Source organism: Plecotus auritus (assembly GCF_963455305.1).
Source record: "Plecotus auritus genome assembly, chromosome: 3".
In the NCBI taxonomy this organism is placed as follows: domain Eukaryota; kingdom Metazoa; phylum Chordata; class Mammalia; order Chiroptera; family Vespertilionidae; genus Plecotus; species Plecotus auritus.
In genome coordinates, this window is record NC_137772.1 from 178,472,796 (window position 1) to 178,498,011 (window position 25,216).

General features: G+C 45.3%; 1 protein-coding gene across 3 annotated transcripts in view; it reads left to right on the forward strand.

The window, feature by feature from the left end:
• Positions 1–18,540, forward strand: part of VDR (vitamin D receptor) — a 77,905-nt gene extending 59,365 nt beyond the window's left edge. Inside the window, exons 8-10 of one of the 3 annotated variants that reach the window (XM_080660733.1) lie at positions 13,938–14,089; positions 14,286–14,402; positions 15,738–18,540. In XM_080660733.1, coding sequence (XP_080516859.1) covers positions 13,938–14,089; positions 14,286–14,402; positions 15,738–15,997 — 529 coding nt within the window. In that variant the 3' untranslated portion in view covers positions 15,998–18,540. Of the gene's footprint in view, positions 1–13,937; positions 14,090–14,285; positions 14,764–15,737 lie in introns of those variants that run through there. The other 2 variants (XM_080660732.1, XM_080660734.1) reach the window with 2 other exon arrangements.
• The last annotated feature ends 6,676 nt before the right edge of the window (positions 18,541–25,216 follow it).

A 25,216-nucleotide genomic window follows, 5' to 3' on the forward strand; every position in this document is an offset into this window, starting at 1 on the left:
AGCAGCCGGCACACTTTTAAAATTTTTAGGCTGTCCTTCTGCATCAGATCAAAATGGGCTGCTTTTTAGAGATCCCCTCTGTTAGCAGCTCTGAGGACCCCCTTCCACATTCATGGATCATGCCAGCCCCAACAGCCACGGATTTTTCTAGGCGCAGACTTCCCCCGGTCCTCCAGCTCCCGCAATGCGTGTGTTTCTCTGTCCTGCCGGGACCAGAGACCTCACCTTATCCCAGGCGAAATCTGACCTTTCCGTGGTGGAGTGTAGAGCTCCTCTGAATCTGTGTGTTTGCGCCAATTGGGGACTGGTGCTCTGGGGTTCGCAGCTGTTCAGTGGGTGCCGCAGTTGTAGATTTTCAGGCTTCCAATAACATCCACTCTCCCCTTCAAGATGGCGCAGTCTCTTCGTCCGATCCGGTGGCTCTGGGAGGGAATCCAGCAGCAGTGGGGGCTGCCCGGTCAGGGGAGCCCCGTCCAGCAGTCCCCCACCTTCTCCTGGAGTATAGCTGTCCCTCAACTCACCAACAGACACTCCCCATGCGACCCTCAGCTTTTCTTTCTATCTGTTCCAGGACAAGGCTCGGGACACGTCTGTCTATTCCGCCGCCATTTTTTTTTCCTATCACATTCAAGTGTTTTATTGTCTTGGTAGTAATGGCATGTATAATACTCATATTTAAAGTGTCATATAGTCTTTTTTATTTTTTAAGGCCAAGTAGTACTCCATTGTGTAAATGTACCACTGCTTTTTAAAAAATTCTTTATTGTTTAAAATAGTACATGTCTCCTTTTTTCCCCATTGACCTTTCCCCAGCCATTCCCACCCCGCAGCACATGCTCTTCCCCCATACTATCTGTGTCCATGGGTTATGCCAGGGGTGGGCAAACTTTTTGACTCGAGGGCCACAATGGGTTCTTAAACTGGACCGGAGGGCCGGAACAAAAGCATGGATGGAGTGTTTGTTTGAACTAATATAAATTCAAAGTAAAGGAGCGGAGGGGAGAGCAAGAGAACCCTCCACTCTTTCGGCTCCACGGGCCGGATAGAACAGCCGAACGGGCCAGATCTGGCCCGCAGGCCGTAGTTTGCCCACGGCTGGGTTATGCTTATATGCATGCATACAAGCCTTTTGGTTGATCTCTTACCCCCTCTAACCTCCCCTGGCTTCCTGTCTGATTGATGCTTCTCTGTCTCTGGATCGGTTTTTGTTTTTCAGTTTATGTTGTTCACTATATTCCACAAATGAGTGAGATCATGTGATATTTATCTTTCTCCAACTGACTTATTTCACTTAGCATAATGCTCTCCAGGTCCATTTATGCTGTTGCAAATGGTAAGAGTTCCTTCTTTTTTATAGCAGCATAGTATTCCATTCTGTAGATGTACCACAGTTTTTTAATCCACTGATGTGCTCTTTGCCCATTTTTTTATTGGATTGTCTATATTCCTTTTGTTAAGTTCTATGAGTTCCCTATAAATTTTGGAGATTAAACCCTTATCAGATATAATATTGGCAAATATGTTCTCTCATGCAGTGGGCTCTCTTGTTGTTTTGTTGATGGTTTCTTCTGCTGTGCAAGAGCTTTTTATTTTGATGTAGCCCCATTTGTTTATTTTCTCCTTAGTGTCCATTGTCCTAGGAGCTTTATCGGTAAAGATATTGCTACGACATATGTCTGATATTTTGCTGTCTATGGATTCTTCTAAGATTTTTATGGTTTCCTGTCTTACATTTAAGTCCTTGATCCATTTTGAGTTTATATTTGTGTATGGTGTAAGTTAGTGGTCTATTTTCATTTTTTTTTTTTGCATGTATCATCCAATTTTCCCAACACCATTTATTGAAGAAACTGTCTTGACTCCATTGTATGCTCTTGCCTTCTTTGTCAAATATTAATTGAGCATAATGGCTTGGGTCAATTTCTGGGTTCTCTATTCTGTTCCTTTGGTCTATATGTCTGTTCTTGTGCTAGTACCAGGCAGTTTTGAGAACAGTGGCTTTGTAACATAGCTTGATATCTGGTATTGTGATCCCTCCAACTTTGTTCTTCTTTCCCAGGATCGCTGTGGCTATTCGGGGTCTTTTTTTATTCCATATGCATTTTTGGAGAGTTTGTTCTAGGTCTATGAAATATGCCGTTGGTATTTTAATGGGAATTGCATTGAACCTATAGATTACTTTGGGTAGTATGAACATGTTTTTTTTAAAGAAGAGTCTTCTTTTTTAATATATTTTATTGATATTTTACAGAGAGGAAGGGAGAGGGATAGAGAACTAGAAACATTGATGAGAGAGAAACATCAATCAGCTGCCTCCTGCACACCTCCCACTGGGGATGTGCCCGCAACCAAGGTATATGCCCTTGACCGGAATCGAACCCTGGACCCTTCAGTCTGCAGGCCGACGCTCTATCCACTGAGCCAAACCAGTTTCAGCTAGTATGAAATTTTAATGATGTTGATTCTCCCAATCCATGAACACGGTATATTATTCCATTTGTTTATGTTTTCCTCTATCTCTTTTTTCAATGTCCTGTAGTTTTCCAAGTACATGTCTTTTACCTCTTTAGTTAAGTTTATTCCTAGGTATCTTAATTTTTTTGTTGCAATGGTAATTGGGATTTTTTTTTTTTTTTTTTTTTTTTTTTTTTTTTTTTTAGTTTTTCTTTCTGTGAGTTCATTACTGGTGTATAAAAAGGCCATAGATTTCTGGGTGTTAATTTTGTATCCTGCTACATTGCCAAATTCATTTATTAAATCTATTAGCTTTTTGACAGCATCTGTAGGGTTTTCTATGTATAAATAATATCATGTCATCTGCGAATAATGACAGTTTTACTTCTTTTCCAATTTGGATGCCTTTTATTTTTTCTTCTTGTCTGATCTCTATGGCTAGTACTTCCAGTACTATGTCAAACAGGAGTGGTGAAAGGGGGCATCCCTGTCTTGTTCCTGTTCTTAGGGGAAACTGTTTTAGTTTTTGCCCATTGAGTATGATGTTGGCTGTAGGTTTGTCATATAAGGCTTTTATTATGTTGAGGTATGATCCCTCTAGTCCCACTTTGCTGAGAATATTTATCAAGAAAGGGTGTTGGATTTTGTCAAAAGCTTTTTCTGCATCAATTGATATGATTATGTGATTTTTATCTCTCAATTTGTTTATGTGTTGTATAGCATTTATTGATTTGTGGATATTGTAGCAGCCTTGCATCCCCAGAATAAATCACACTTGGTCATGGTGTATGATCTTTCTAATGTAAAGCTGGATCTGATTTGCTAGAATTTTGTTGAGGATTTTAGCATCTATGTTCATCAGGGATATTGGCCTGTAGTTATCTTTCTTTGTGGTGTCTTTATCTGGCTTTGGGATCAGGGTAATGCTGGCTTCATAGAAAGAGCTTGTAAGTGTGCCTTCCTTTTGAATTTTTTTGAATAATCTGAGAAGGATAGGTTTAGTTTTTTCTTTGAATGGGACTGAATGCCACTGTTCATAAAACTCCCCTGTGAAGCCATCCAGACCAGGGCTTTTGTTTGCTGGAAGTTTTTTTGATTACTGCTTCAATTTCATCAGTAGTTATCAGCCTATTCAGGTTTTTTTATTCTTCCTCATGGAGTTTTGGAAGATTTTATTTTTCTAGCAATATGTCCATTTCATCTAGGTTTTCCAGCTTGTTGGAGTAGAGTTGTTTGTAGTATTTTTTTTTTTTACAAGCCTTTGTATGTCTGTGGGGTCAGTTGTTACTTCACTTCTTTCATTTCTGATTTTGTTTATTTGGGTCCTCTCTTTGTTTCTTGGTGAGCCTGGCTAGAGGTTCATCAATGCTGTTTATCCTTTCAAAGAACCAGCTCTTGGTTTTATTGATCTTTGTATTTTTTTTTTTTTGTCTCTGTGTCATTTATTTCCTCTCTGATCTTTATTATTTCCTTCTTTCTGCTTACTCTGGGCTTTTCTTGTTGAGGTCTTTCAAATTCTTTAAATGGTAGGGTTATATAATTTATTACCGTTTTTCCTATTTTTTTGAAGAAGGCCTGTAGTGCTATGAATTTCCCTCTCAGAATAGCTTTCACTGTGTCCCATAGATTTTGGATTGTTGTGTTTTCATTGTCATTTTTTTCTGGGATGCTTTTTATTTCTTCTTTGATCTCTTTGGTAACCCAATCATTGTTTAATAGCATGCTATTTAGCCTCCAAGTGTTTGATTTTTTTCTCATTGTTTTCATTGTAGTTGATTTCTAATTTTATGCCATTGTGATCTGAGAAGATGCTTAATATGATTCCTATCTTCTTGAATTTGAAGAGACTTTGCCTGTGTCCCAATATGTGGTCTACCTTTAAAAATGTCCCATGTGGCCCTAACCGTTTGGCTCAGTGGATAGAGCGTCGGCCTGTGGACTGAAGGGTCCCGGGTTCGATTCCGGTCAAGGACATGTACCTTGGTTGCAGGCACATCCCCAATAGGGGGCGTGCAGGAGGCAGCTGATCGATGTTTCTCTCTCATCGATGTTTCTAACTCTCTATCCCTCTCCCTTCCTCTCTGTAAAAAATCAATAAAAAATATATATTTTTAAAATGTCCTATGTGCACTTGAGAAGAATGTATATTCTGTACCTTTAGGGTAAAATGTTCTGAAGATGTCAATTAATTCCATTTGATCTAGTGAGTCATTTAGTATTGCTGTTTCTTTGCTGATTTTTTGTTTAGAGGATTTATCCAGTGATGTTAATGGCATATTAAAGTCCCCTACTATGATTGTATTGCTGTCTATCTCTCCCTTGATATCTTCCAGAAGTCTTTTTATGTATTTGGGTGCTCCTGTATAGAGTGCATATATGTTTACCAGAGTTATATCCTCTTGTTGAATTGCTCCATTTAGTATTATGAAGTGGCCCTCCTTAACTCTTGTTATGGACTTCACTTTGAGGTCTATTTTGTCCAAGATAAGTATTGCTATTTTTTCATTTCCATTTGCCTGAAAAAAATTTTTTCCATCCCTTCACTATCAGTCTGTGTGAGTCCTTTATTCTGAGGGGGGTCTCTTGGAGACAGTAAATATATGGGTCATATTTTCTTATCCATTCAGCTATCTTATGTCTTTTGATTGGAGCATTTAATCCATTTATTTTTAAGGTTATTATTGATAGGTACTTGTTTGTTGACAGCTTTGTTCTTTATGCCTATGTTCCTTCTTCCCTTTTTATTTCTTTTTACAGCAGACCCTTTAGCATTTCTTGCATTGCTGGTTTGGTGGTAATAAACTTCCTTAGCCTTTCTTTGTCAGTGAAGCTCCTGATTTCACCTTTAATTTTGAATGATAGCCTTGCTGAGTATAGTATTCTTAGATTCAGTCCCTTACTTTGCATCACTTTGTATATTTCGTTCTATTCCCTTCTGGCCTGATGTGTTTCTGTTGAGAAATCAGTTGATAGCCTAATGGGAGATCCCTTGTTGGTAACTTTCTGTCTCTCTCTGGCAGCCTTTAAGTTTCTTACTTTTGCCCTAGCTGGTTTGACTCAGTGGATATAGTGTCAGCCTGAGGACTAAAGGGTCCTGGGTTTGATTCTGGTCAAGGGCACATGCCTGGGTTGCAGGTTCAATCCCCAGTGGGGACATGCAGGAGGCAGCCAATCAGTGATTCTCTCTCATCATTGATGTTTCTATCTCTCTCCCTCTCCTTACCTCTCTGAAATCAATAAAAATATTTTTTTTAAAAAAAGATTCTTACTTTGTTGTTAATGTTTGCCAATGCAATTATGATGTGTCTCGGTGTTGGTCTTTTGGGTTCATCTTGTTTGGGACTCAGTGTGCTTCTTGGATTTGTGTGACTTTTTTGTTCCCAACATCAGGGAAGTTTTCTGTCATTATTTCTTCAAACAGATTTTCTATTTCTTGCTCCACTTCCTCTCTTTCTGGCATTCCCATTATGTGGATGTTGTTTCATTTCATGTTGTCCCAAAGCTCCCTTAGGCTCTCCTCCTCCTTTTTAAGTTTTATTTTCAGTTGCTGCTCTGCTTGGTTGTTTTTCTCTACCTTGTCTTCTAACTTGCTGATGCAGTCCTCAGAGCTTCTTCTAGTCTCCTGTTGAAATGGTCCATTGTGTTCTTTGCAGCTATGTCATTCTTCATTTCCTCTTGATTCTTCTTCATTTCCTCTTGATTCTTACACATGTTGTTGAATTTGTCTTCCAGCCTTTTCAGTGTTCTTATAACCATTGCTCTGAATTCTTTCTCTGACAAATTGCTTGCCTCCATTTCATTTCTTTTCTTTTCTGGCGATTCCTCCTTTTCTTTCATATGGGGTTGTTTCTTTGTCTCCCCATTTTTGTTGTTCCTTTGTGATTGTTTCTATGTATTAGATTAAACTGCGATGCCACCCAGATTTTTTTACTTTGCCTTATATAGTAGATGTTTTGTGGGACCCAATGGTGCAATATCTCAGGTCTTCTGGGCTGAGTATTCTAGGGATACCCCCTATTTGGGATATTTGCATTTTCTTGGTATAGTTGGGTCTTGAGTATTATTGTTCTGTTCGTGGATGGAGTCTCCTCTCAGGGTGTCTAGTTATGTGGATGGCTCTCTACCATGTTGACTGAACAGCACAAAATACAACTTGACAAGACACAACACAAAGGGAAGAAAACACGAATGTACTCACTACACCGATAACCCCAATAAAAGTGACCACCAGAGAAAAGAGAATTCGGAGAGAGAAAAAGTGATATTAAGAAAAGAAAAAAAGATAAGAGAGAAAAGAAAAAGAAGAAAAATATATGGGGAGAAAACACCACAAAGGAAACAAATAAACCAAAAAATGCAAACAACAAACACCCAGAAAAAGGGGAGGACAGAATTTGTAGAGGCAGAGCTTATATACAGAAAGTAAGATTAAGGAATTGAATGAATAGGGGAAGGATCACAGTTCAGTAGAAAGAGAATAAATGAATAAGAAGAAAAGAAAAATAATAGATAAAACAAAAAAAATTTTTAATTTAGCTATTAATTTACTTTTGGAAAAGGAGAATAGAGGAGAGAGCAGATAGACTTGAGTTTAGTGATTGAATCTAATTAAACAATTAGGAGAAGAAGAGAGCAAGAGAGGAAAGGAAAATAAAAGCATAAAAAATTGACTAGTGAAGAAAGAGAAAAGAGAAAGGTGCATGGACTTGGAGCAGGGGAGAAGAAATTAGATATATGAGTAAGCCAACAGAGACTACAATAATAATAACACATCAATAAAGCAGATAAAGAAGATCAATTTTTAACAAAGGGTAAAAGGAAAGGAAAGAGAAAAACTAAAATGGGGACAGGAGAAGAGAAAACAGGATGCAAAGGGGAGAAGTGAGGAAGAAAAGGGTGGAAAAAGAAAAAAATTAGATAAAATAAAATAACAAAAAAGAATCTACACTAATAAAAGAGTAACATGCTAATTGACTGTACCTTCGTGACACCCACCAACCAATCAGGAGTGAGTATGCAAATTAACCCAATGAAGATGGCAGGTTGATTTGCATACACAGGTGCCAAGAGGTCAGGGGCGGGGCAGGATGCTTGCATCCTCGCCATGGCGATGACTCAGGCATTCCGCACCACCCTAGCCGCTCTGGGCCTCTGGGCAGCATGGGAAGGCGGAAAGGCGGCTTCGGCCAGAGCAAAGGTGGTGTCAGCAGCCAGGGGAACGAAGGCTCATTCTTGCATGAATCTTCATGCATCTGGCCTCTAGTAAAAATATAATGAAGAAAAAAATAATACAAAAAATAAAAGGTAAAAGAAAAAGAAAGAAAATGTTTTAATAAAAGATAAAACATAAAATAAAAAGTGAAGTGTAGCTCACTTCAGCAGAGTTTTAATGCCCCATGGGGGCTGGCTTAAGATCTCATTCTTCTGTTTTGTCTGCCACTTCTCAGTTTCCTGTTAGGTAGTCAGCACCGTGTTGAAGTTCCAAGCGATCCACCACTCTTCAGTGTCTATCTCCACAGCCTTGGCTGCAAGCAGGCGGGACCATCTGCCCACTTTGCCTGTCTGCCTGCTGTCAATCTTAATCACTCAAGCATCTGTTTCTGACAGGGCTTTAGGTGGGGGTGGTGCTGCATTACTTTCTGGGACTGAAGGGGCCCCTGAACGGCCCCTCTTCAACTCAGTCCCTGAGGGCTCTTTGGGGCTATTCAGAGTCTTTGTTTCCTTTGAAAAGCTCATGGTGTAGGCTGTATTAGCTGCCCTGAAGCTGCTGGGAGGGGCTGGCTCTTCAGGGGAAACATGCCTGCTTAGGTGTGGAGGGTCAGGAATGTCTCAGTGCCAGATTACCAGTCACCTCTCCCTGTCCTGCTCTCCTCTACCACCTCTCTCTAGACTCCACAAATCTGCACCTCCACCTGCACCACAGCCTTGGGTGAGTGTTTGTAATAGAAAGGTCCTATAAACTAGGTTTAGCGAATAAAAGCAAAGACAAAAGAGGCAAAAGAACCACACAACTACAAGTTTCTCTCTCCCCTGCCCCCTCCTGTGCAGCTTGGGCAGTTCTTCAGGTCGCCTTTCTGAACGCAGCCTCTCGTGGCTGTGGACTTAGATCTAGATTCCCCAGCCGCTAGCAGCCCCATGGACTTCCTTTCCACAGTCTGATGTTATGCCTTTCCCCAAGGGACACGGACTTGGTGCAGTGCAACTTCTTTCTGACCCTCTCAGCCCAGTGGTCATGCGTCTCTCTCCTGCTCAGATCCTTGATCCTACCATTTTCAGGCGCAAATTGTCTTCCTGGCTGCAAATTGTCTCGCCAGCTGTGTCTAATTTGCCAATTCCGGGCGGATGTTATTCAATTTAGTTGCTTCTTCTATCTGCTCCGGGACAAGGCGCAGGGCATATCTGCCTATTTGGCCGCTATTTTTCCTCCTCCTCTTTACCACCTCAAATAGTCTTAAAATAGTTAAAAGTTGACACCTTTAGATAGTTGGGGGGTAATTATATCTATATGTATGTATATTCATATCCTCATTCTTTCTAAAAGTTCATTTAGAACATTGTCATAAAATACATATACAGTGTGGTTGAGAAATAAAAATAAATCAATATTATGCAATATTATCATCATTCAAGTAATGGCAATAGTTGCAATTGTAGCAGCAGTCACAGAATGGCTCCTAGATACTGATGTTCAGATTCAGTGCTGGAGCCAGAAAACAATTTCACATTGGCCAGCTCTGAATGGAAACTAAAGTGGGATACCATTTATTGTTTTGTGAATCTCTCTGCTACATAGAAAAGTCATCAGTTACTATCTAAGTTACCACAACGCCAGCTAGCTAATGGTAATTCACAAGGCTAAAACCCAGCACTTCCCACTTTGTTTCTGCCCTAAGACTGCTGGCTCTGTGTTATTTTATGCCTCTCACCACTCCAAATGCCAGGAATGTTCCAATGCTCTTCCCCTAGAATTAATGGGAAAATTGTAAAGAAGAAAAAAACATCAAATGGCAGTGAGACACTTACTGTATTGTACATTTGGTTGTAGCAAAGGAAGTACGGGGCACTCTGGCAGTCAGGCAGGAGCGAGCTGCTGTCACCTGTGAGCTCAGCATTGTGCTGGGCTTGGGATCTACCCTCTAGAGCCTTTCCTTGGAACAGACAGCACATTCCGCTTAGTACAAGTTCCAGCTTTCTCCTCCACTCTACATGTTATTGTTTGCAAACTCTATGTGTTCCAGAGTCTTGTTTTATGTAAACAGCCAGAGGAAAAAAACACCTCAAGGTGCCAATGGATACATGGTAGCACCCAGCTTTCATCTTAATTTAAGGAAGCAGTTCTCATTTATGCAGGTTCCATCCTTCCCCGCCAAGTGGGTGGGGCAGGGAGTGAAGACCATCTGATGCTAAGGTTTGGCGATTCTAAGTGGTGGCTGGGATGGCACACAAGGGAAATGGTCCCAAAAAGAAAGCCACTCATTTAACTAGATTACCCCATGGCAGCCCCCTCCATTATGTAACCCAAACCCCCATTTTTCTCCCACGCCCTTGGCCCCTATCCCTTAACCTCGGCACATATACCCTTAAACAAATAACACTACCAGTTCTTCAATTTCTCTCCTCAAGGATGAGTTGAAGTCTTTCACTTTTCTTCCCTTTCAAGCCTCATTTCCAGAGTTCCTTTGTCTAGCCTTGCAGTCATGGCCAAAGTGACATGTACATGAGCAGGTACTGGAGCTGTGCAGTTATGGATCCAAAACGGTGTCACTTGATCCTGACATGCTTGGATTGGCTTCCCTCTCCTCAGCATGACTTGAGAAGTCACTAATCAGACTGTGTTCTAATAGAAATGGAGCAGGCCTTGGCAAGAGCTCTTGGGGGCACACTGATATGGATACAGAGGTGATGTGGAGCCTGGAAGAGGGCCAGAGCCAGGTTTTGGGGGACCCAGGTGGGGCCAGCCCATCAGCTCTCCGGTTCTGCCAGTTTCTGTACTTAGGGGTTCTGTTTTTCCAAGAAGTGAAAGAACAGTGGCTATGTCTTTGGTGGCTTTGATCTTGTTGCCTGTAGGCAGGGGTGGAGGGTGTGGGGAGGGCAGGATTAGATGTCTGTGTGGGTGAGTGGGTGGGGGTTGGGGGAACAGGATGAGACTCTAATGTGGGCATGGGACCAAAGTGGGGTAGAACTGGATGGACTGTTGGGTATAAACAGTGCTGTGGTGTGGCCTGGGCCTGCTCCTGACTCCCTCCTCCCCTCCCTCAGACTCTCAGTCTGCACCCCACCGATATCCCTCCCTCCGTGTTGCAAAAGAAATGCATGGAGGAAGTGGGGCCAGGAGCAGTTTTGGATCTGAGAGTCAAGGACCACAGTTTCAGGCCAAATCAGCTGGAGCCCGGCCCTGTGGGCTAAAAGCCTTCAGCCTCACTGTCATTTCCATTCCCAGGGGCTCCGTTCTGGGTCTCAGACCTGAGGGACAGAGTGCTACCTATGCCCTTCCCTCTGCATTCACTTGTGCATCTATCTAACCAGCTGCTTTCTTACATAAACTGTGAGGGATTAAAGTTGACAAGGACACAATCTCTGTCCTCCCAGGATCAGTGTCTGATGGAAGAGATAGACGTGTGAACAACTGTTGGAAAGAGATAAGAGCTCTAGAGAGGCCTGCTAGAGGGACCGTGGGAATACAGGTGGGAGGGGCTGGATTCTGCCCTGGGGGGTGGGAAAGCCGAGATTGGGACACATTTCCAGAGCTCATCACAGGTGCCCAGAAGCGGCCTCAGGTGCAAAAACTGATCAGGGTATAAACACTACACAGGCCCAGGGAGAAAGACAGAGCCTGAGCTGGTGTCTGTCATAGCAGGAACAAGGTCTCCTAGGACTTCTCCACCTCTACCCTCACTCCCACCAGTTCCAGTCCTTGCTGTGAGCTGCACGTAGAAATGCCCTGTATTTTCAGGCCTTGGGTAGTAATTCAAGGTCATTCTAGTTTTGCTTTCATGCAAGTAGCATGTCCAGATCACAATAGGCAGTGGTCTCCCTAGCAATCTCTCTGGCCAAACACCCATGGGATGTTTGACCACTTCTGGACATTAATTTTTAGTGGGCCATTGAACAAAGGGTTATGTACTAAGATAATTCTCACAAAATTACTTGTGATAACAAAAATTAGAAGCAAGTAAGTGTCCCAAAATAAGTGGATAGGAGACTGATTAAATAACTTATAGTATGTTGATATAATATAACATTATCTAACCCCCTATGAACTGGGCTAAGAAATTTTAGTGATGTAAGAAGTGGGACACAGGCCCAACTGGTGTGGCTCAGTTGGTTGAGCATGTCCCATGCACCAGGACATCACAGGTTTGATTCCCGGTCAGGGCACATGCCCAAGTTGCAAGCTCAATCCGCAGTAGGGGGCATGCAAGATGCAGCTGCTCAATGTTTCTCTCTCATTGATGTTTATATCTCTCTATCACCCTCTCTCTGACATTAATAAAAACATTTTGAAAAAAAGGAGTGGGACACAGAATTACTATGAACTTGAGCATGTTTTTAAAAAAATATATTTGCATAGAATAAAAGATAAGAAAATATACCAAAATGTTCATTGTGGTTATGAGTAGTTTTATTTGTTTTTATATTTTTTCTGTATTTTCTAAAGATGTAATGATGAACATGTATTTGTTATATAATGAATTAAAACCCAAGTGATGGTGTTTCTATTTTTTAAAATGTGGATTGAGCATCTAGAGAAAAGTGACAAGGATGGTGAGATGTCTAGAGACCGTGCCACTAGGGCAGTCTATTCTGGAGAAGATGCAAGGGGTACATGGTAGCTTTCTTTAAATGGTTAAAGGGATGCCCATAGCTAATGGAAAGGTCTGGTTCTGTGTTCCTTGAGAAGATAGAAGTACAAGCAATGTGTCACCATGTGAGTTATAGAATAAAGACTCTTAATGAAGAGCTAACAGGTTTGTGGCTGAATCTAGAGGCATGAGCTCCTTGGCTTGAGAATCCTGGGGAGGCTGTGTGGGAACCATGTGTCAGGAATGCTGAAGAAGACAATGGACCACATAGCCTCTAAGAGAGGTCTTCCAACTCTACCACTCTGTGGGGTTTTTTCAATGTAGACTCTTTGCTAGTCACCCTAACCATCTTTTTATGAACCAAAGTATAGCCACATAGAGGATGACAACCTACCTACAGGATATCCAGGCAGAAATATACAGTCAGGAAGAGAGGGCAGGAAAAACCAGAAGCAATTTTATCTGCAGGCTCCGCTTTCTTATTGTCATTGTTCAGACAAGCCCAGCTCATGATGCAGAATAGTGGAACAAGTCATTGGACTTTTGATCCATTAGCACATATTTGTTGACCTTCTCTTGTGCTCAGGGCTAAGTGATCAGTGTGTGGGTAATTAAGAGGTGGTGCTGGCCTTTAAGTAGCTTACAGTTAAGGTTCAGATCAGGCATATAAAAAACAAAGCCAAAGGGAAAAGGACAAACAATGTGCAGGGGGTGTAAGGGAATGTCTCCAATTCTATTGAAGAGAATCAGAGGGTGGGGGACTCCAAGGGAGACCTCATCAGATGTAGGATCAAGAGGACCAGATGGGGGGGAAGAAGAAGGGCAGTTTTGGCTGCAGCTGTCACATGCTCAGAGGTACACATGCTCAGAGGTACACATGCTCAGAGGTACACATGCTCAGAGGTATGGTGGTGTGAGAACACAGCATCGGAATGTGGAGTGGTCCACAGTTGTTCGAATGGTGGGTTGGTGGGGTTTGCAATGAGAAACAGGCTGGAAAGACAGGTTGGAGACAATTTATAGAGTACAAGCTTGATCCTGGGTATTTGACAATCAGTGAGGATTTCTAAGCACAGGAGTGTGATACTTCCCTGTAGCAGCAGTAAGAAAGATGAATGAGAGACACGAGAGTTTTGACTCCAGAATTCTAGTAGGAGGCAACTAAAAAAGATGATGGAGCTATAACCATCACCTGGGAGTGGGAATGAGGACAATGGTTCCAGAGATGTCCTAGAGACAGAGTTGGCTGACCTTTACTACTAGGAAGGACTGGAGGACAGGAGGAGGGAGAGTGGGGAAAAGCATGGGAGCTGTTGAAGATGATTCTGGCCATACATTTGTAGACCACATATTCATGTCATAACCCTGGGAGCTTCCTCAGGCTCTATCCTCCTGTCCCTAAAGTACCTCTGGCTGATTAGAACCGGGAGATCCTGGCAAGTCACTGGGTTTTTCTTTTTTTTTTTTTTAGTAGCTGAGTTACTTCATTTCTTATCATGTCATACAGTCTTGAGTTGTTCTTCCTCAAGAAACAGTCTTGTTCTTTCCAACCAGGCTTTAAGCTCCTCAATGGAGGATCCAGGCCACATACTGGTCACCTGGCAGGTACAAACCTGTCAAAACACTACACTGATTTGCATGATTTGCAGATCTAACCTTCACCTCTACCCTCCCCGGCAGAGATCTGACTGCTGAGGACCAGATTGTGCTGCTGAAATCAAGTGCCATTGAAGTCATCATGTTACGCTCCAATCAGTCCTTCACCATGGATGACATGTCCTGGACCTGTGGGACCGAGGACTACAAGTATCGCATCAGTGATGTGGCCAAAGGTATGTCTGGGCTCTGTCTCCACCCTCTCTTAGCTCCCCGACTCTGGCTCCACCCATTCTGGGGTCATGGGCTCTGCTCAGGTAGCAATAGGGAGAGAAAGGCAAGAGTCAGGCCTGGTCAGGGTTGGAGGTGAGGTGGGGTGCAATGGGTGTCTCCTCAGTTCGGCCCACAGCATCTGACCATTCTCTCTCACAGCTGGACACAGCCTGGAACTGATTGAGCCGCTCATCAAGTTCCAGATCGGTTTAAAGAAACTGAACTTGCATGAGGAAGAGCATGTCCTGCTCATGGCCATCTGCATTGTCTCCCCAGGTATGAGACCTAGTAATGAGGAACTCAGGGACCTGGGACATGGGGAATATGAAAAATTAAGCCCTGATGAGAGCCAGCATGGCAGTCTTAAGAGAGAAGTGAGCAAATTTTAAACAGACCAGGAAACAACCACTTTGCTGGGTTTACAAAGCTCATACGGTATTTCTATACTGAGGGGCCCCCCACTGTCCTTGGCCTTACCTAGTGAGGCTTTTAGTGATTCAGAGGTGGGATTCTTGGGAGCCAGGAAATGGGGCTTCTCAGACCACAGACAGTCCTAGATAGTCCCAATATTCAGGGTTTTCTCTTGTGCGAATAGCACCGAACTTCCTTGACACTGAGCTCTCCTAGGGGGCAGGGTAAAAACAAAACAAAAAACAAAAAAAAAAAAACACAAAAAACTGGGAACCGATTAATGGTTCTGCCTAGACAGTATACCTGACTAATTTTGGAGGCAGTGTGCTGTGATCCATGAACTCTTCTACCTGTTTGGGATGGGAAGAGGGAGAGAGGCTGAGGAGGAGGTTATTGTGGTCCTAAGGATGCTATATTTGGTGATGAGGCCCAAAGTGGTGCAGCCCTGTTTCAGCCTGGACTCTACTCAGGGAACAAGTAAGTGACTTCTACCCAGGGGTGCTTTCCTAGGCTGGGGAACCAAGGAATGGATATAGGCTCCCCTCCCCTTTTCAGCCAGCATTCACTCATTTATTCATACATACACTCGGCAATGATTTATTGAGCACCTACCAGGTACTAAGTACTCTGCTGGGCATAGGGATTCAGCAGCAAACACGGTTTCTCTCCCATGAAATGTAAGAGAAGACTTGAAACAAATACTATTTAACAACTAATTTCTAATGTGATGAGAGTTTTAAAAAATAAAGAAGTATGTGATACTACAGATGGGTATAATAAAAGAAGGGAACCTGTTGTAGTCTAGAGTATAGAGGTAGGGAGTTATCAGGAATGGCTTTCTTGAAAGACTTTTAAACTGTTACCTTGAAGGATCAGTAAGAGTCAGGCAATGATAAAGAGTTGAGTTCCAGGTAGAGGGAACATAAATGTGTATCTGAAGGCCAAAGACTGTAAAGATAGAGGGACAGGCCAAGATGGGCCCATAAAATTACCTGCAGCTTGATTCTAAATGCAGTAGGAAGTGGTTGAGGGGCTTTAAGGACTGTGATGTCACAGGTCAGTAGTCATTCAGGGGTGACCTAGGAGGATGCTGAAGTTGGATGTCTATCTGTGTGGACCGAGGGGTGGTGGGGAGATTGAATAGTAAGGACCCAGCTCAGAGCTCCTGTACCTCCTCCTCCTGCTTCCCTGTGCCTACAGACCGTCCCGGAGTGCAGGATGCTGCGCTGATTGAGGCCATCCAGGACCGCCTGTCCAACACACTGCAGACCTATATCCGCTGCCGCCACCCACCCCCAGGCAGCCACCAGCTCTATGCCAAGATGATTCAGAAGCTGGCTGACCTGCGTAGCCTCAACGAGGAGCACTCCAAGCAGTACCGCTGCCTCTCCTTCCAGCCCGAGTGCAGCATGAAGCTCACACCTCTCGTCCTGGAGGTGTTTGGCAATGAGATCTCCTGACTATAGCACCCTGTGGTGGTGCCTGGGTGGGGCTGCTCCTCTAGGGCTGCGTGACCGGGCCTGGGGATGACTGCCCTTCCCACCCACGTTCAAGTATAGCCCCTCCTCTCCCACCTTTTCTCCCTGCCCAACCTAACACCGGGTCCTCGATATCTATAGGCCACAGGCTGACCCCAGTCCCTTAAGACCTCAGTTATGAGGAGTTGCTGTTTATTTGACAGAGAGACTCAAGTAGGGGCAGAGGGCAAAGGCTGAAGGCAGGACCTCACCTGGGAATGCCCCCTCCATTCCAGAAGTGGCTGCTGGCTGGTGCCCAGGGTTACGAAAGGAAAAACAGGTGGGCAGGAAAAACACACCCATTCCTCAGGGACAGATACCCATACCTCCCCCCGATTCAGGTCCACATATCCAGAGCTTAGTGGGGATCTCCCTCCCCTGCACCACCATGATAAAGAACTGGCCACAACCCCCACTTTATCCCCACCTCATCCTGCCACCAGTCTGTGCTGCTCTGTCTCAGGGCAGCATGCCATGATGGGGCCTTCTCCCTCTGTCTTCCCATCCCTGGCCTGTCTAGGATGCTCACTGCCAAGAATGACCAAAAACAGGGTGATTAAGGTCACAGCTCCCTCCTCATCCATCTCTTCTGGCCAAAGTGCACTTGCCTTTCCCTCAGAGCCCACTTTCTTCCCATCACCATGGTAACATTCTCCTTGGAAGTAGCTATGGTGAGGGAGCTTTCTCCCCATGGCTGGGCCACTGGCCCAAAGCCCACCTGCCGAGAGAGCCAAGGAGGGAAGAAAGTAGGGCCCAGTTGGTGGGACACAGGCAAACCCTGCCTCACAGAAGAGTAGTGGATGGTGGCCACAGCTGTCCCTGTCACCAGTCCCTGGCTCCTCAGCCTGGATCTAAGAGGTTAGTTGAGGCAGGAGCTCTCCTTGCAACAATCCGCGTGGCAGGACTGAGTTGCCCCTAGGTTGCAGGGAAGCACCAGGCACAGTCCTCACCCTCCCTGCCAGTGCCTTACCTCCCACCCCAGAGAGAGAACCTGCTGCATGCTCCCAGGCCCTCCCACTGTGGCCACGGGTGCTGGTGGGACCTCACCCTAGGATGGCCAAGGATGACCCAAAGATCTCCCCACTCTCCAAACCACCCCATCGTCTAGAGAAGCAGTGCTCGCTCTGTTACCAGTGAGGGCCATATCTTTTCCACCTGGTGGGTGGGATGGAGGTGAAGACCTTCCAGACCCCAACAGCCTAAGTCACACTCGCCCTGCCCACCTAGCTGTAGTTCTCAGGTGGCCATTCCTCCAGGAGACCCAGTTGCTGTGCTCTGAGACCTCAGGATGTGGGTGCCGGGAGAATGAGCTGGCCTCTGTGCCTAGTCGGAGAGCATTTAGGGGTGGAGTTGTGTGGGGCTGGTTCCCCTCTTATTCTCGCTCCACCACCCCAAAGTCATAAGGAGCCTGGCGGGAAGGGTGGGGGTGGGGTACATAACTTCAAACTTCGTGTTCTTCGTAGCCAGCCCAGCCCAGGAGGTGGGAACTCAGGCCCATTTACTCTGGGGTGGGGTTCCTCAGTGTAGGTGTGTGGGACCAACATAAAGGGTTCTCGCAGGAGTTCCAGGGGGTCTTTCAGATAGTCTCTTGAGTTTGGTATACACAGCCATATTCGATGTCTCAATACGGAGGAGTTCATATCAGTACGATACCTTTCCACCTGCATCTGTGTCCCCTGAAAATGCTGGGAGCAACCCGACTTACCACAGCCAGAGCCGTCAGTGCCTAGTGTTTCCTCAGGTGGGAAACAGCTGGCAGCCACATTCCTCATTGCAGAATACCATCCTTATGGCCGACTCTTGTGTTTATTAGATGTGAGTTGTTTTTGGAATCAGTCTCCATTTCTTACTACACTCTAAGATAGCGGGTAGTAGGCACCACTGATTAAGAGATATTTATGGGGGGAGAACTTATATTGTGAAAATTCTATACAGTAATTATTGTTGTTATTGTTGTTGTTTTGTAAATTTGGGGGAGACCCTTGTTATTTGATTTTTAGCTGCAAAACACATTGGTCCAGCTTGCTGTTCAGTGGGAGAAAAGGTTTGAAAATCGCTAACATCATTCAGCCTCCTCATTAAAGAAAACTGCCACTTAGAGGAGGGCGTGACTCACCCCAACTCATAGAACTAGTTAGAAGTAGCGCCAGGACTGGACCCCGACTTGGGACTTAAGGTCCAGTGCTCTTTTCACTACACCACGCTTGAGCTCAGACCCCATTGCTCATTCCCCCAGTGGCCAACCCAATCCTTTGGGGGAAGTGCTGGATTTTAGACAGAGCAAATCTAGATCCCAAACCCCTGCCTCCCTTCCCTGAGTTGTCACCCCACTGACCCATCAGGAGGTGAGGGACAGCTCAGCCTGTGTCTCAATGTGAATCAGAACCCCCACCCCCAATGTGGCCCTGGCCAGATGGGGTCTCTGCCTCATCCCTTCTAATGCTGTTGCCTTATCAATAAAGTGCATTTGTCTTTGTGACGTCTCCACCTTCCCAGCTCTCCCCCTGGTCCTGCTTCCTCCAGGGGCCCAACTGGACATGGAGGACACCAGCTCCTCAGTCCTGGGCCCCACAACAACCCACCCCACTCCCAAAGGGAAGTCTGGGAGCTGGGATGAAAAAAAAAAAGGAAAAATGAGGTTTCACAAGGCTGAATTGGAAGGAAATGTGATGATCATCTATTTCGCTTTAGAATGAGAGAAGGTGAAGGCAGATGTTCATAAATCAAAAACTTTTAAAGTATATTATTGGAAACTCTGGAAAGTGTGTGCCCCAAAATGCCAACTAAAGAAGATTCCGGGAGAGAGCTCCTTCTGCTGCCTAACTGGGAATAAGTGGGAGAATCCAAGTGAGGCGAACAGAGAAGACTGGGGTGTACGACAGACTTGGTGAAAGCTGGGAATGAAGCGGCAAAAGCAGGCTTTATTTAGTTAGTTAATCCTCACCTGAGGATATTTTTCCATTGATTTTTAGAGAGAGTGGAGGAGAGAGGGAAAGAAAGAGAGAAATATCAACGTGAGAGAAACGCATCAATTGGTTGCCTCCTGTACGAGCCCTGACCAGGGCCCCAGGCCAGGGAGGAGCCTGCAACCGGGTTCGTGTCCTTAACCAGAGTGGAACCTGGGACCCTTCAGTCCATAGGCAGATCCTCCATCCACTGAGCCAAACTGGCTAGGGCCAAAAAAAAGGCTTTAAAGAAAACCTCCTGAGTTATTTCCAAAGAGAAAAACAAAACAAAAAACGTTTGCCAGCAATAACCCAATGAAGAAAGGCTTGCTTGTGGTAATAAAAATGGTTCATACTACATAGCACTTACTTCGTGGCAAGTGCTGCTGTAAATAAATGCTTTATGCACACCAATTTGCTTTGTCCTTCTAAGGACCCCAGGGGAGATGGACTGCCGTTACCCCCATTTGACAGAGGGGATAACTTGCCCAAAGCCACATTGGTGGAGAGGTGGGATTTGAACCCTTGGCAGCTAGCTCCAAAAGCCTTTGATGAGCTGCTACACTCTGCTGCTTCTACTGAGTTGAGTGACCTGACAAGTCACTGTCTTGCCAGCTCTCTACTAAAAAGCAGGTGGGGGAGGTTCCCATTCCTAAAGGAGGCCCTGAGATGGGAGAATTGGCGGGGCTGGATCAACCGGTGTTCGGCTCTCAGGAAGCATTCAGTGGGGTCCCATCAAGTATGGCCCTTACCTGAGAACCTCAAGAACGAAAGCCAAGTAACTGTTGACAAAAATGTGTTTTGTGTTTGAAATGGCTGCTGTGCCAGTGATGGAGAATTGCAGGGACCAAGAGGAGCCAGTGCACCCACTCTGTTCCCCAAGGACATGGGATTTATAAGGGGCAACATCGTTTAACACAGCAAGCAACAATACTAGTAGCCCACCAAAACAACATAGTCCTCTGCACGTGGGGAAGTCATGTCCGGCCAGAGTATGTATTTTGGATAAGTTGGCCTGGGAACCTGCAGGTGCGATTTACTTTAATTTTTCAGAAGTATCTGCAAAGATTTCAAACCAAATGTGTCACTGGGGGTGTGGTGGGAGTAGAAGAACTGAGGATAGGGTTTGAGGGCCACTTGTCATGAAAAAAAATGAAAGGACTTAGAAACAGCTGCGTACGTGTGCATGTCTCTGGCTGGTGAAGTGTGAAGATGAAGTTCTTAGAAACTGTTTGGAGAACCTGTTTGGTGTCTTATAGATGATCTAGAAGAACACGAAATCTCCAAGACTGTGTTACAATAAACTCGAGGCAAACTGAGAGAAATGCACCCAGAAAACCTTAAAGTTGGGATAAAGTGATTTTAAGTTTTCACATTCCATTTCTGATTCTACATGTGTGCTATTCAACAAAGTGCCATGTGTGACCTTTCCAATTAATTGAAACTAAATTAAAGCCAATATTTAGCTCTTCCGCTGCACTAGCCCCATTTCCATTACTCAGTGGCCCCAGGGCTACCGGAAAAAACATGCAGACACAGAACTGTTCTGTCCTCGCAGAACATCCTGCTGGACAGCACGGGTCTGCACAATGCCTTTTTCCCTGGTACTAAACGTGGATGACATGCCCTGGTGACCTGTTGGGCAGGTAGTCACTAAACTGTTCAACATCATATAGGAGATATAGGGACTACCCTACCTTTATACATCAAGCGATGCTGCTACTGGATGCTGTGAACAGGGCCCTCAAAAAAGACATAAAGGACATGGGCTGTGGGTTTGACAGGTTTAAAGCTTCATGTGGCAGAGATAGGTCAGTGGTATGCCGGGAAATAACGATTTCTGTAGTCGGAGGGCATCAAACAGGGCCTGCCAGGAGTGGCGGGAGCCATCTGGTCAGTGTCTCTAGCTTCTGCTGGGACTCCTTGGAGGCTGTCTGTGCAGTGTGGGGTCTCTCCACCTGCCCTCTGCTAAGAAGACAGCACGGCTAAGGGGATGCCTGCCAGCACCCTTTCAGACATTAGCACTCGTGTGGGCAAGAAGTCTGTGAGGCTCCTGAAGGAGACTGTGCGCCAAGTGACGAAGAGGCACAGTGGGCCGTGGAGCAGTAGCAGATGGGGGGACTCAGGAGGAGGGGGTCCCTGCTCCAGACAGTTGCTCTGAATCTCTATTCAGACATGTCATATATGACAGTGGTCGCCAACCTTTTGGACCTCATGGACCACCAGTGGTCCGCGGACCACCGGTTGGCAACTGCTGATATGATACATGAGGTAGAGCAAGTTGGGTTCTGGGGAAGCTGACTGTGAAATGTAGATTGAAGGGCAGGGAGTGTACTGGGGAGAGGTCTCTGGGTCACCAGCTTTGATGGCAGGGAAGGAAGTAGGATCAGGTAGAGGGAGAAGTTGGTCTTCACAGAGGTCTCAACCAACCCTCATGGGGAACTCTGAAATAGGATGGCACTTGCCAGGTTTTTTTAAAAAATATATTTTATTGATTTTTTACAGAGAGGAAGGGAGACGGATAGAGAGTTAGAAACATCGATCAGCTGCCTCCTGCACACCTCCTACTGGGGATGTGCCCTCAACCAAGATACATGCCCTTGACCAGAATCGAATCTGGGACCCTTCAGTCCACAGGCTGATGCTCTATCCACTGAGCCAAACCGGTTAGGGCTTGCCAGGTTTTTATATTCCTTCATCAGCTAGTCACTGGATGTTGCCTGTTCCCACAAAGAGTGTAACCTTCATGTGACCTTGAGCTAGGTGGCGCTTTTCAGCCAAGGGCAGGTAGGATTGAAGGCTGTTCCTTCACATTTTGTACAATCAGGTGGGTCCTTTCAGAATGGGCTGCTCTGCCTTGGGGAGGGGCTGGAAGGCTTCCAGGCCCTTCCTAGGGCTCTAGGTAGTGGGTCATCACAAGTCCCAGACACTCCCTCTAGAGAAGGATGCCGCCAGCTTCTCCCCAGCTCTGGACTATCTGTTCTTTTCCTAAATCATCTTGAGCTTTACCACTAGGTGGTGCGACTGCTCTACAGTGACAGGTTTGAGCTGTGGGCTTGGCTTCTCTCTTCCCCCTACTCTCCTCTCTCCCCCACTCCTGTCCTTTCTCTATTTCTGTGAAGCTGAGTCCCTGACACTGCAGGCACTTGGTGGTGTTCATCACTCCTCACACCAGTGACCAAGCAGAACACATAAGGGACCTGCTCTTTGGCTTTCCAGGACACCTCTAGAGTCACAGCCAGGGAAGATTCTGACACTCACATCTTAGTCAACGGCCCTCTAAGGCTGAGCTCTGGTGCTTGGGGCCTCTGAGCACCTTTCATGCAGGCCCCAGGTTCCCTCTGAGGTCCAGCCTGGTTGTTTCCAAACACAAACACAGCACTGCACTCAGTGCTAGGGATACAGCGATGAATAAGACAGTCACTGCCCTGGAGAAAGGCACAATCCCGTGGGAGAAGACAGACCTATAAACAGACCTTAACCAAGCAGTACAAGCAGAAGCCACAAAGCATAACATTTAACAGTATAACCTGCTGGGTCCCTGTCCTGGTTCTGCCACTTATTACCTGTATGACCTTGGGCAACTTACTTAATGTTTTTGAGCCTTAGAATCTTCATCTATACAACAGTAACAATAATAGTACTTACTTCCAGGTTTGTTGTTGTGTTATAATCTGTGTAAAACATTTATCACACTACCTGGGCATAGCCATGAATCACAAATGCTGGCCAGCATCATTATTACGTTGCCGAGTGGAGGGATGGTCAAATCAGTTTGCATCGGATGTTGACACTGCTCTCATCCCCTGACCACTGATCCTTGCTGGGCTTTCTGGACTGGCCCCAGGTGATCTCTTAGGCCTCTGGGGCTATGGGCTCCTCCTGCAGGCTCCAGGAATATCTACTTCAGCTGGGAGGCATCATTATGCCATCTGGCCACCAGGGGGCAGGTATGCAACTTAATGAGCTAAATGGGTCCCAACTGAAACAGTCCGCTTGGAGAGAAAAGTGTGGGAAAGTAGGCACATAAACTGAAACACATGGAACTTAGTTAATACGGTCCCCAACTTCCTTCAATTATGGTCTTTCTTTGCCAGCTTTGCTTCCCCAATGACCACCACCACCCAATTTCATTGCACACACAACCAACCCATAATTAATGTTGGTATTCTCTGGTAAGAAGTGGTTCATGCCCAGAGAAGGGGAATCAAAAGGAGCTTCAAAAATCAGGTTTACTGTATGTACTTGTTTAGTTATTGCTTCTCATTTTTACCCAAGCACTTCCCAGGTCCTAAGCTCCTTTGGCGAGATAAAGCCTACTATGATCAGGTCTGTCTGCTTCTCCAGGGTCACGTGTCCAGATGTTGGAACTCAAGCCCCTGCCACCTCCAACCACTTTCTGGTCTCCAACCGTGTGCGCTGGCAGCCTGCCTCCACGAACCAGCTGTTCTCAAGAGAAAAATGAGGACTGCAAAGAGCTTTGGTTTCTGTGGGGCATACCCATCAATATGTACCATGTTAGAAATTCAAATTAAGAAATTTGAAAAACGTATTTAAAAATAACAGTAATGAATCCTATATAATAAAAGGCTAATATGCCAATCGACCGAACAGCAGAACGACTGTTCGCTATGATGCACACTGACCACCAGGGGGTAGACGCTCAATGCAGGAGCTGCCCCACGGTGGTCAGTGCTCAGCCAGAAGCCGGGCTCATGGCTGGTGAGCACAGCAGCGGTGGCGGGAACCTCTCCCACCTCCACTGCAGGCAGGCAGTAAGGAGCGAGGGGTCCCGGACTGTGAGAGCTCCAGACTGCGAGAGGGATGTCTGACTGCCAGCTTAGGCCCAATCCCTGGGGGGATCGAGACTAAGCTGGCAGTCAGACATCCCCCCGAGGGGTCCTGGGCTGTGAGAGGGCGCAGGCCAGGCTGAGGTACCCCCCCTCCAGTGCACAAATTTTGTGCACTGAGCCTCTAGTCTATTATAAGTTCACATAATTTTTATTAAAACAACCTTTTTCCCAACGCAGAACAAATTTAGTGACAACAGGGTATGGTTTTACAGTCTCGCAAACCTCTTCAATGCTGGCTTACTAGAAGGCAGTTAGTTCTCATATCTGCTTCTACAATCCATCTGTTAGGATATCACACATCATGGAAGCTCTGGACAACTCCTCTGTACAGAAGTGAGGAAATAAGAGTAAGAAGGCAAATGATGTCTTAATATTATTGTGAAAAGAGTATTGACCTTGCAGAGCTCCTAAATGGGGCTTAAGGACCCATAGGGATCCCCATACTACACTCTGAGATCCACATTGTATGCATTTTTACATGTTATTTCCTGACATGCCCTCCACTGGCTCTCTCTCCCCCAGTTTTCTCAACTGGGCAAACTCCTACTGCTCCTTCGATTTCCAGTTCAGGCTTCATTCTCCCATAAGTTCTTCCCTGGATGTCACCCTGCTATACCCCCCTCCTGCCCCATCTGGGTAGAATTGTGCACCTACCCTATTTGTAGAATGAAGTGTAGTGGGTTTCAAGTTTCTGTTTTGCCTATGGGGCTCCCTTCCAGACTGGAGGAAAAGAGGGAGGGATTCCATAAATTAGCTGAAAAGATGGATGAATAAATGAATGAATGAATGAGTGAATACAAAGTCGTGTACTACCCACTTTTGTGAGCGTCTGCTCTACATAAGAGATGTCAAGTTTTAAAAATCCTGCTCGGGTCCCTACTAGAAAATGAGATGCAAACAGACTTATGCAAATTTAAACACCTTCCCCTGAACTTTGGAAACTGAGAAGTTAAGTCCCTGTGGCTTCAGAACCCACATGCTAACTACCTCTCCCTAAAGTATCTATCTGTAGGTGGACAGTTTGCTTTCTGTACCAAAATGCAGAATTGGCATTTTTCCCTCTTCATATTTATCTGATTTGATTTATCCCACATCTTAGCCTGCTCAAATTTTTGAATTCTCATTTTGTCATTCAGTATTTTGATCATCCTCGTGGCCTTGAATCTTCCAAAACTTAGGTCTGCAGACCATGCACAAAGTTAATTCACACAGAGCCCTAGGCCAGGCCCCTCCTGCAGGTTGATATCAGTGCTCTGTGGTTCGGCTGTTCGTGACCTCAGAGGGAGCCAGAGAAGGGGGTGTGTGATGAGAGACTGAGTTGCAGAAGGGAATAGTTGCAAAGACCCAGGCATCCACTGCAATTT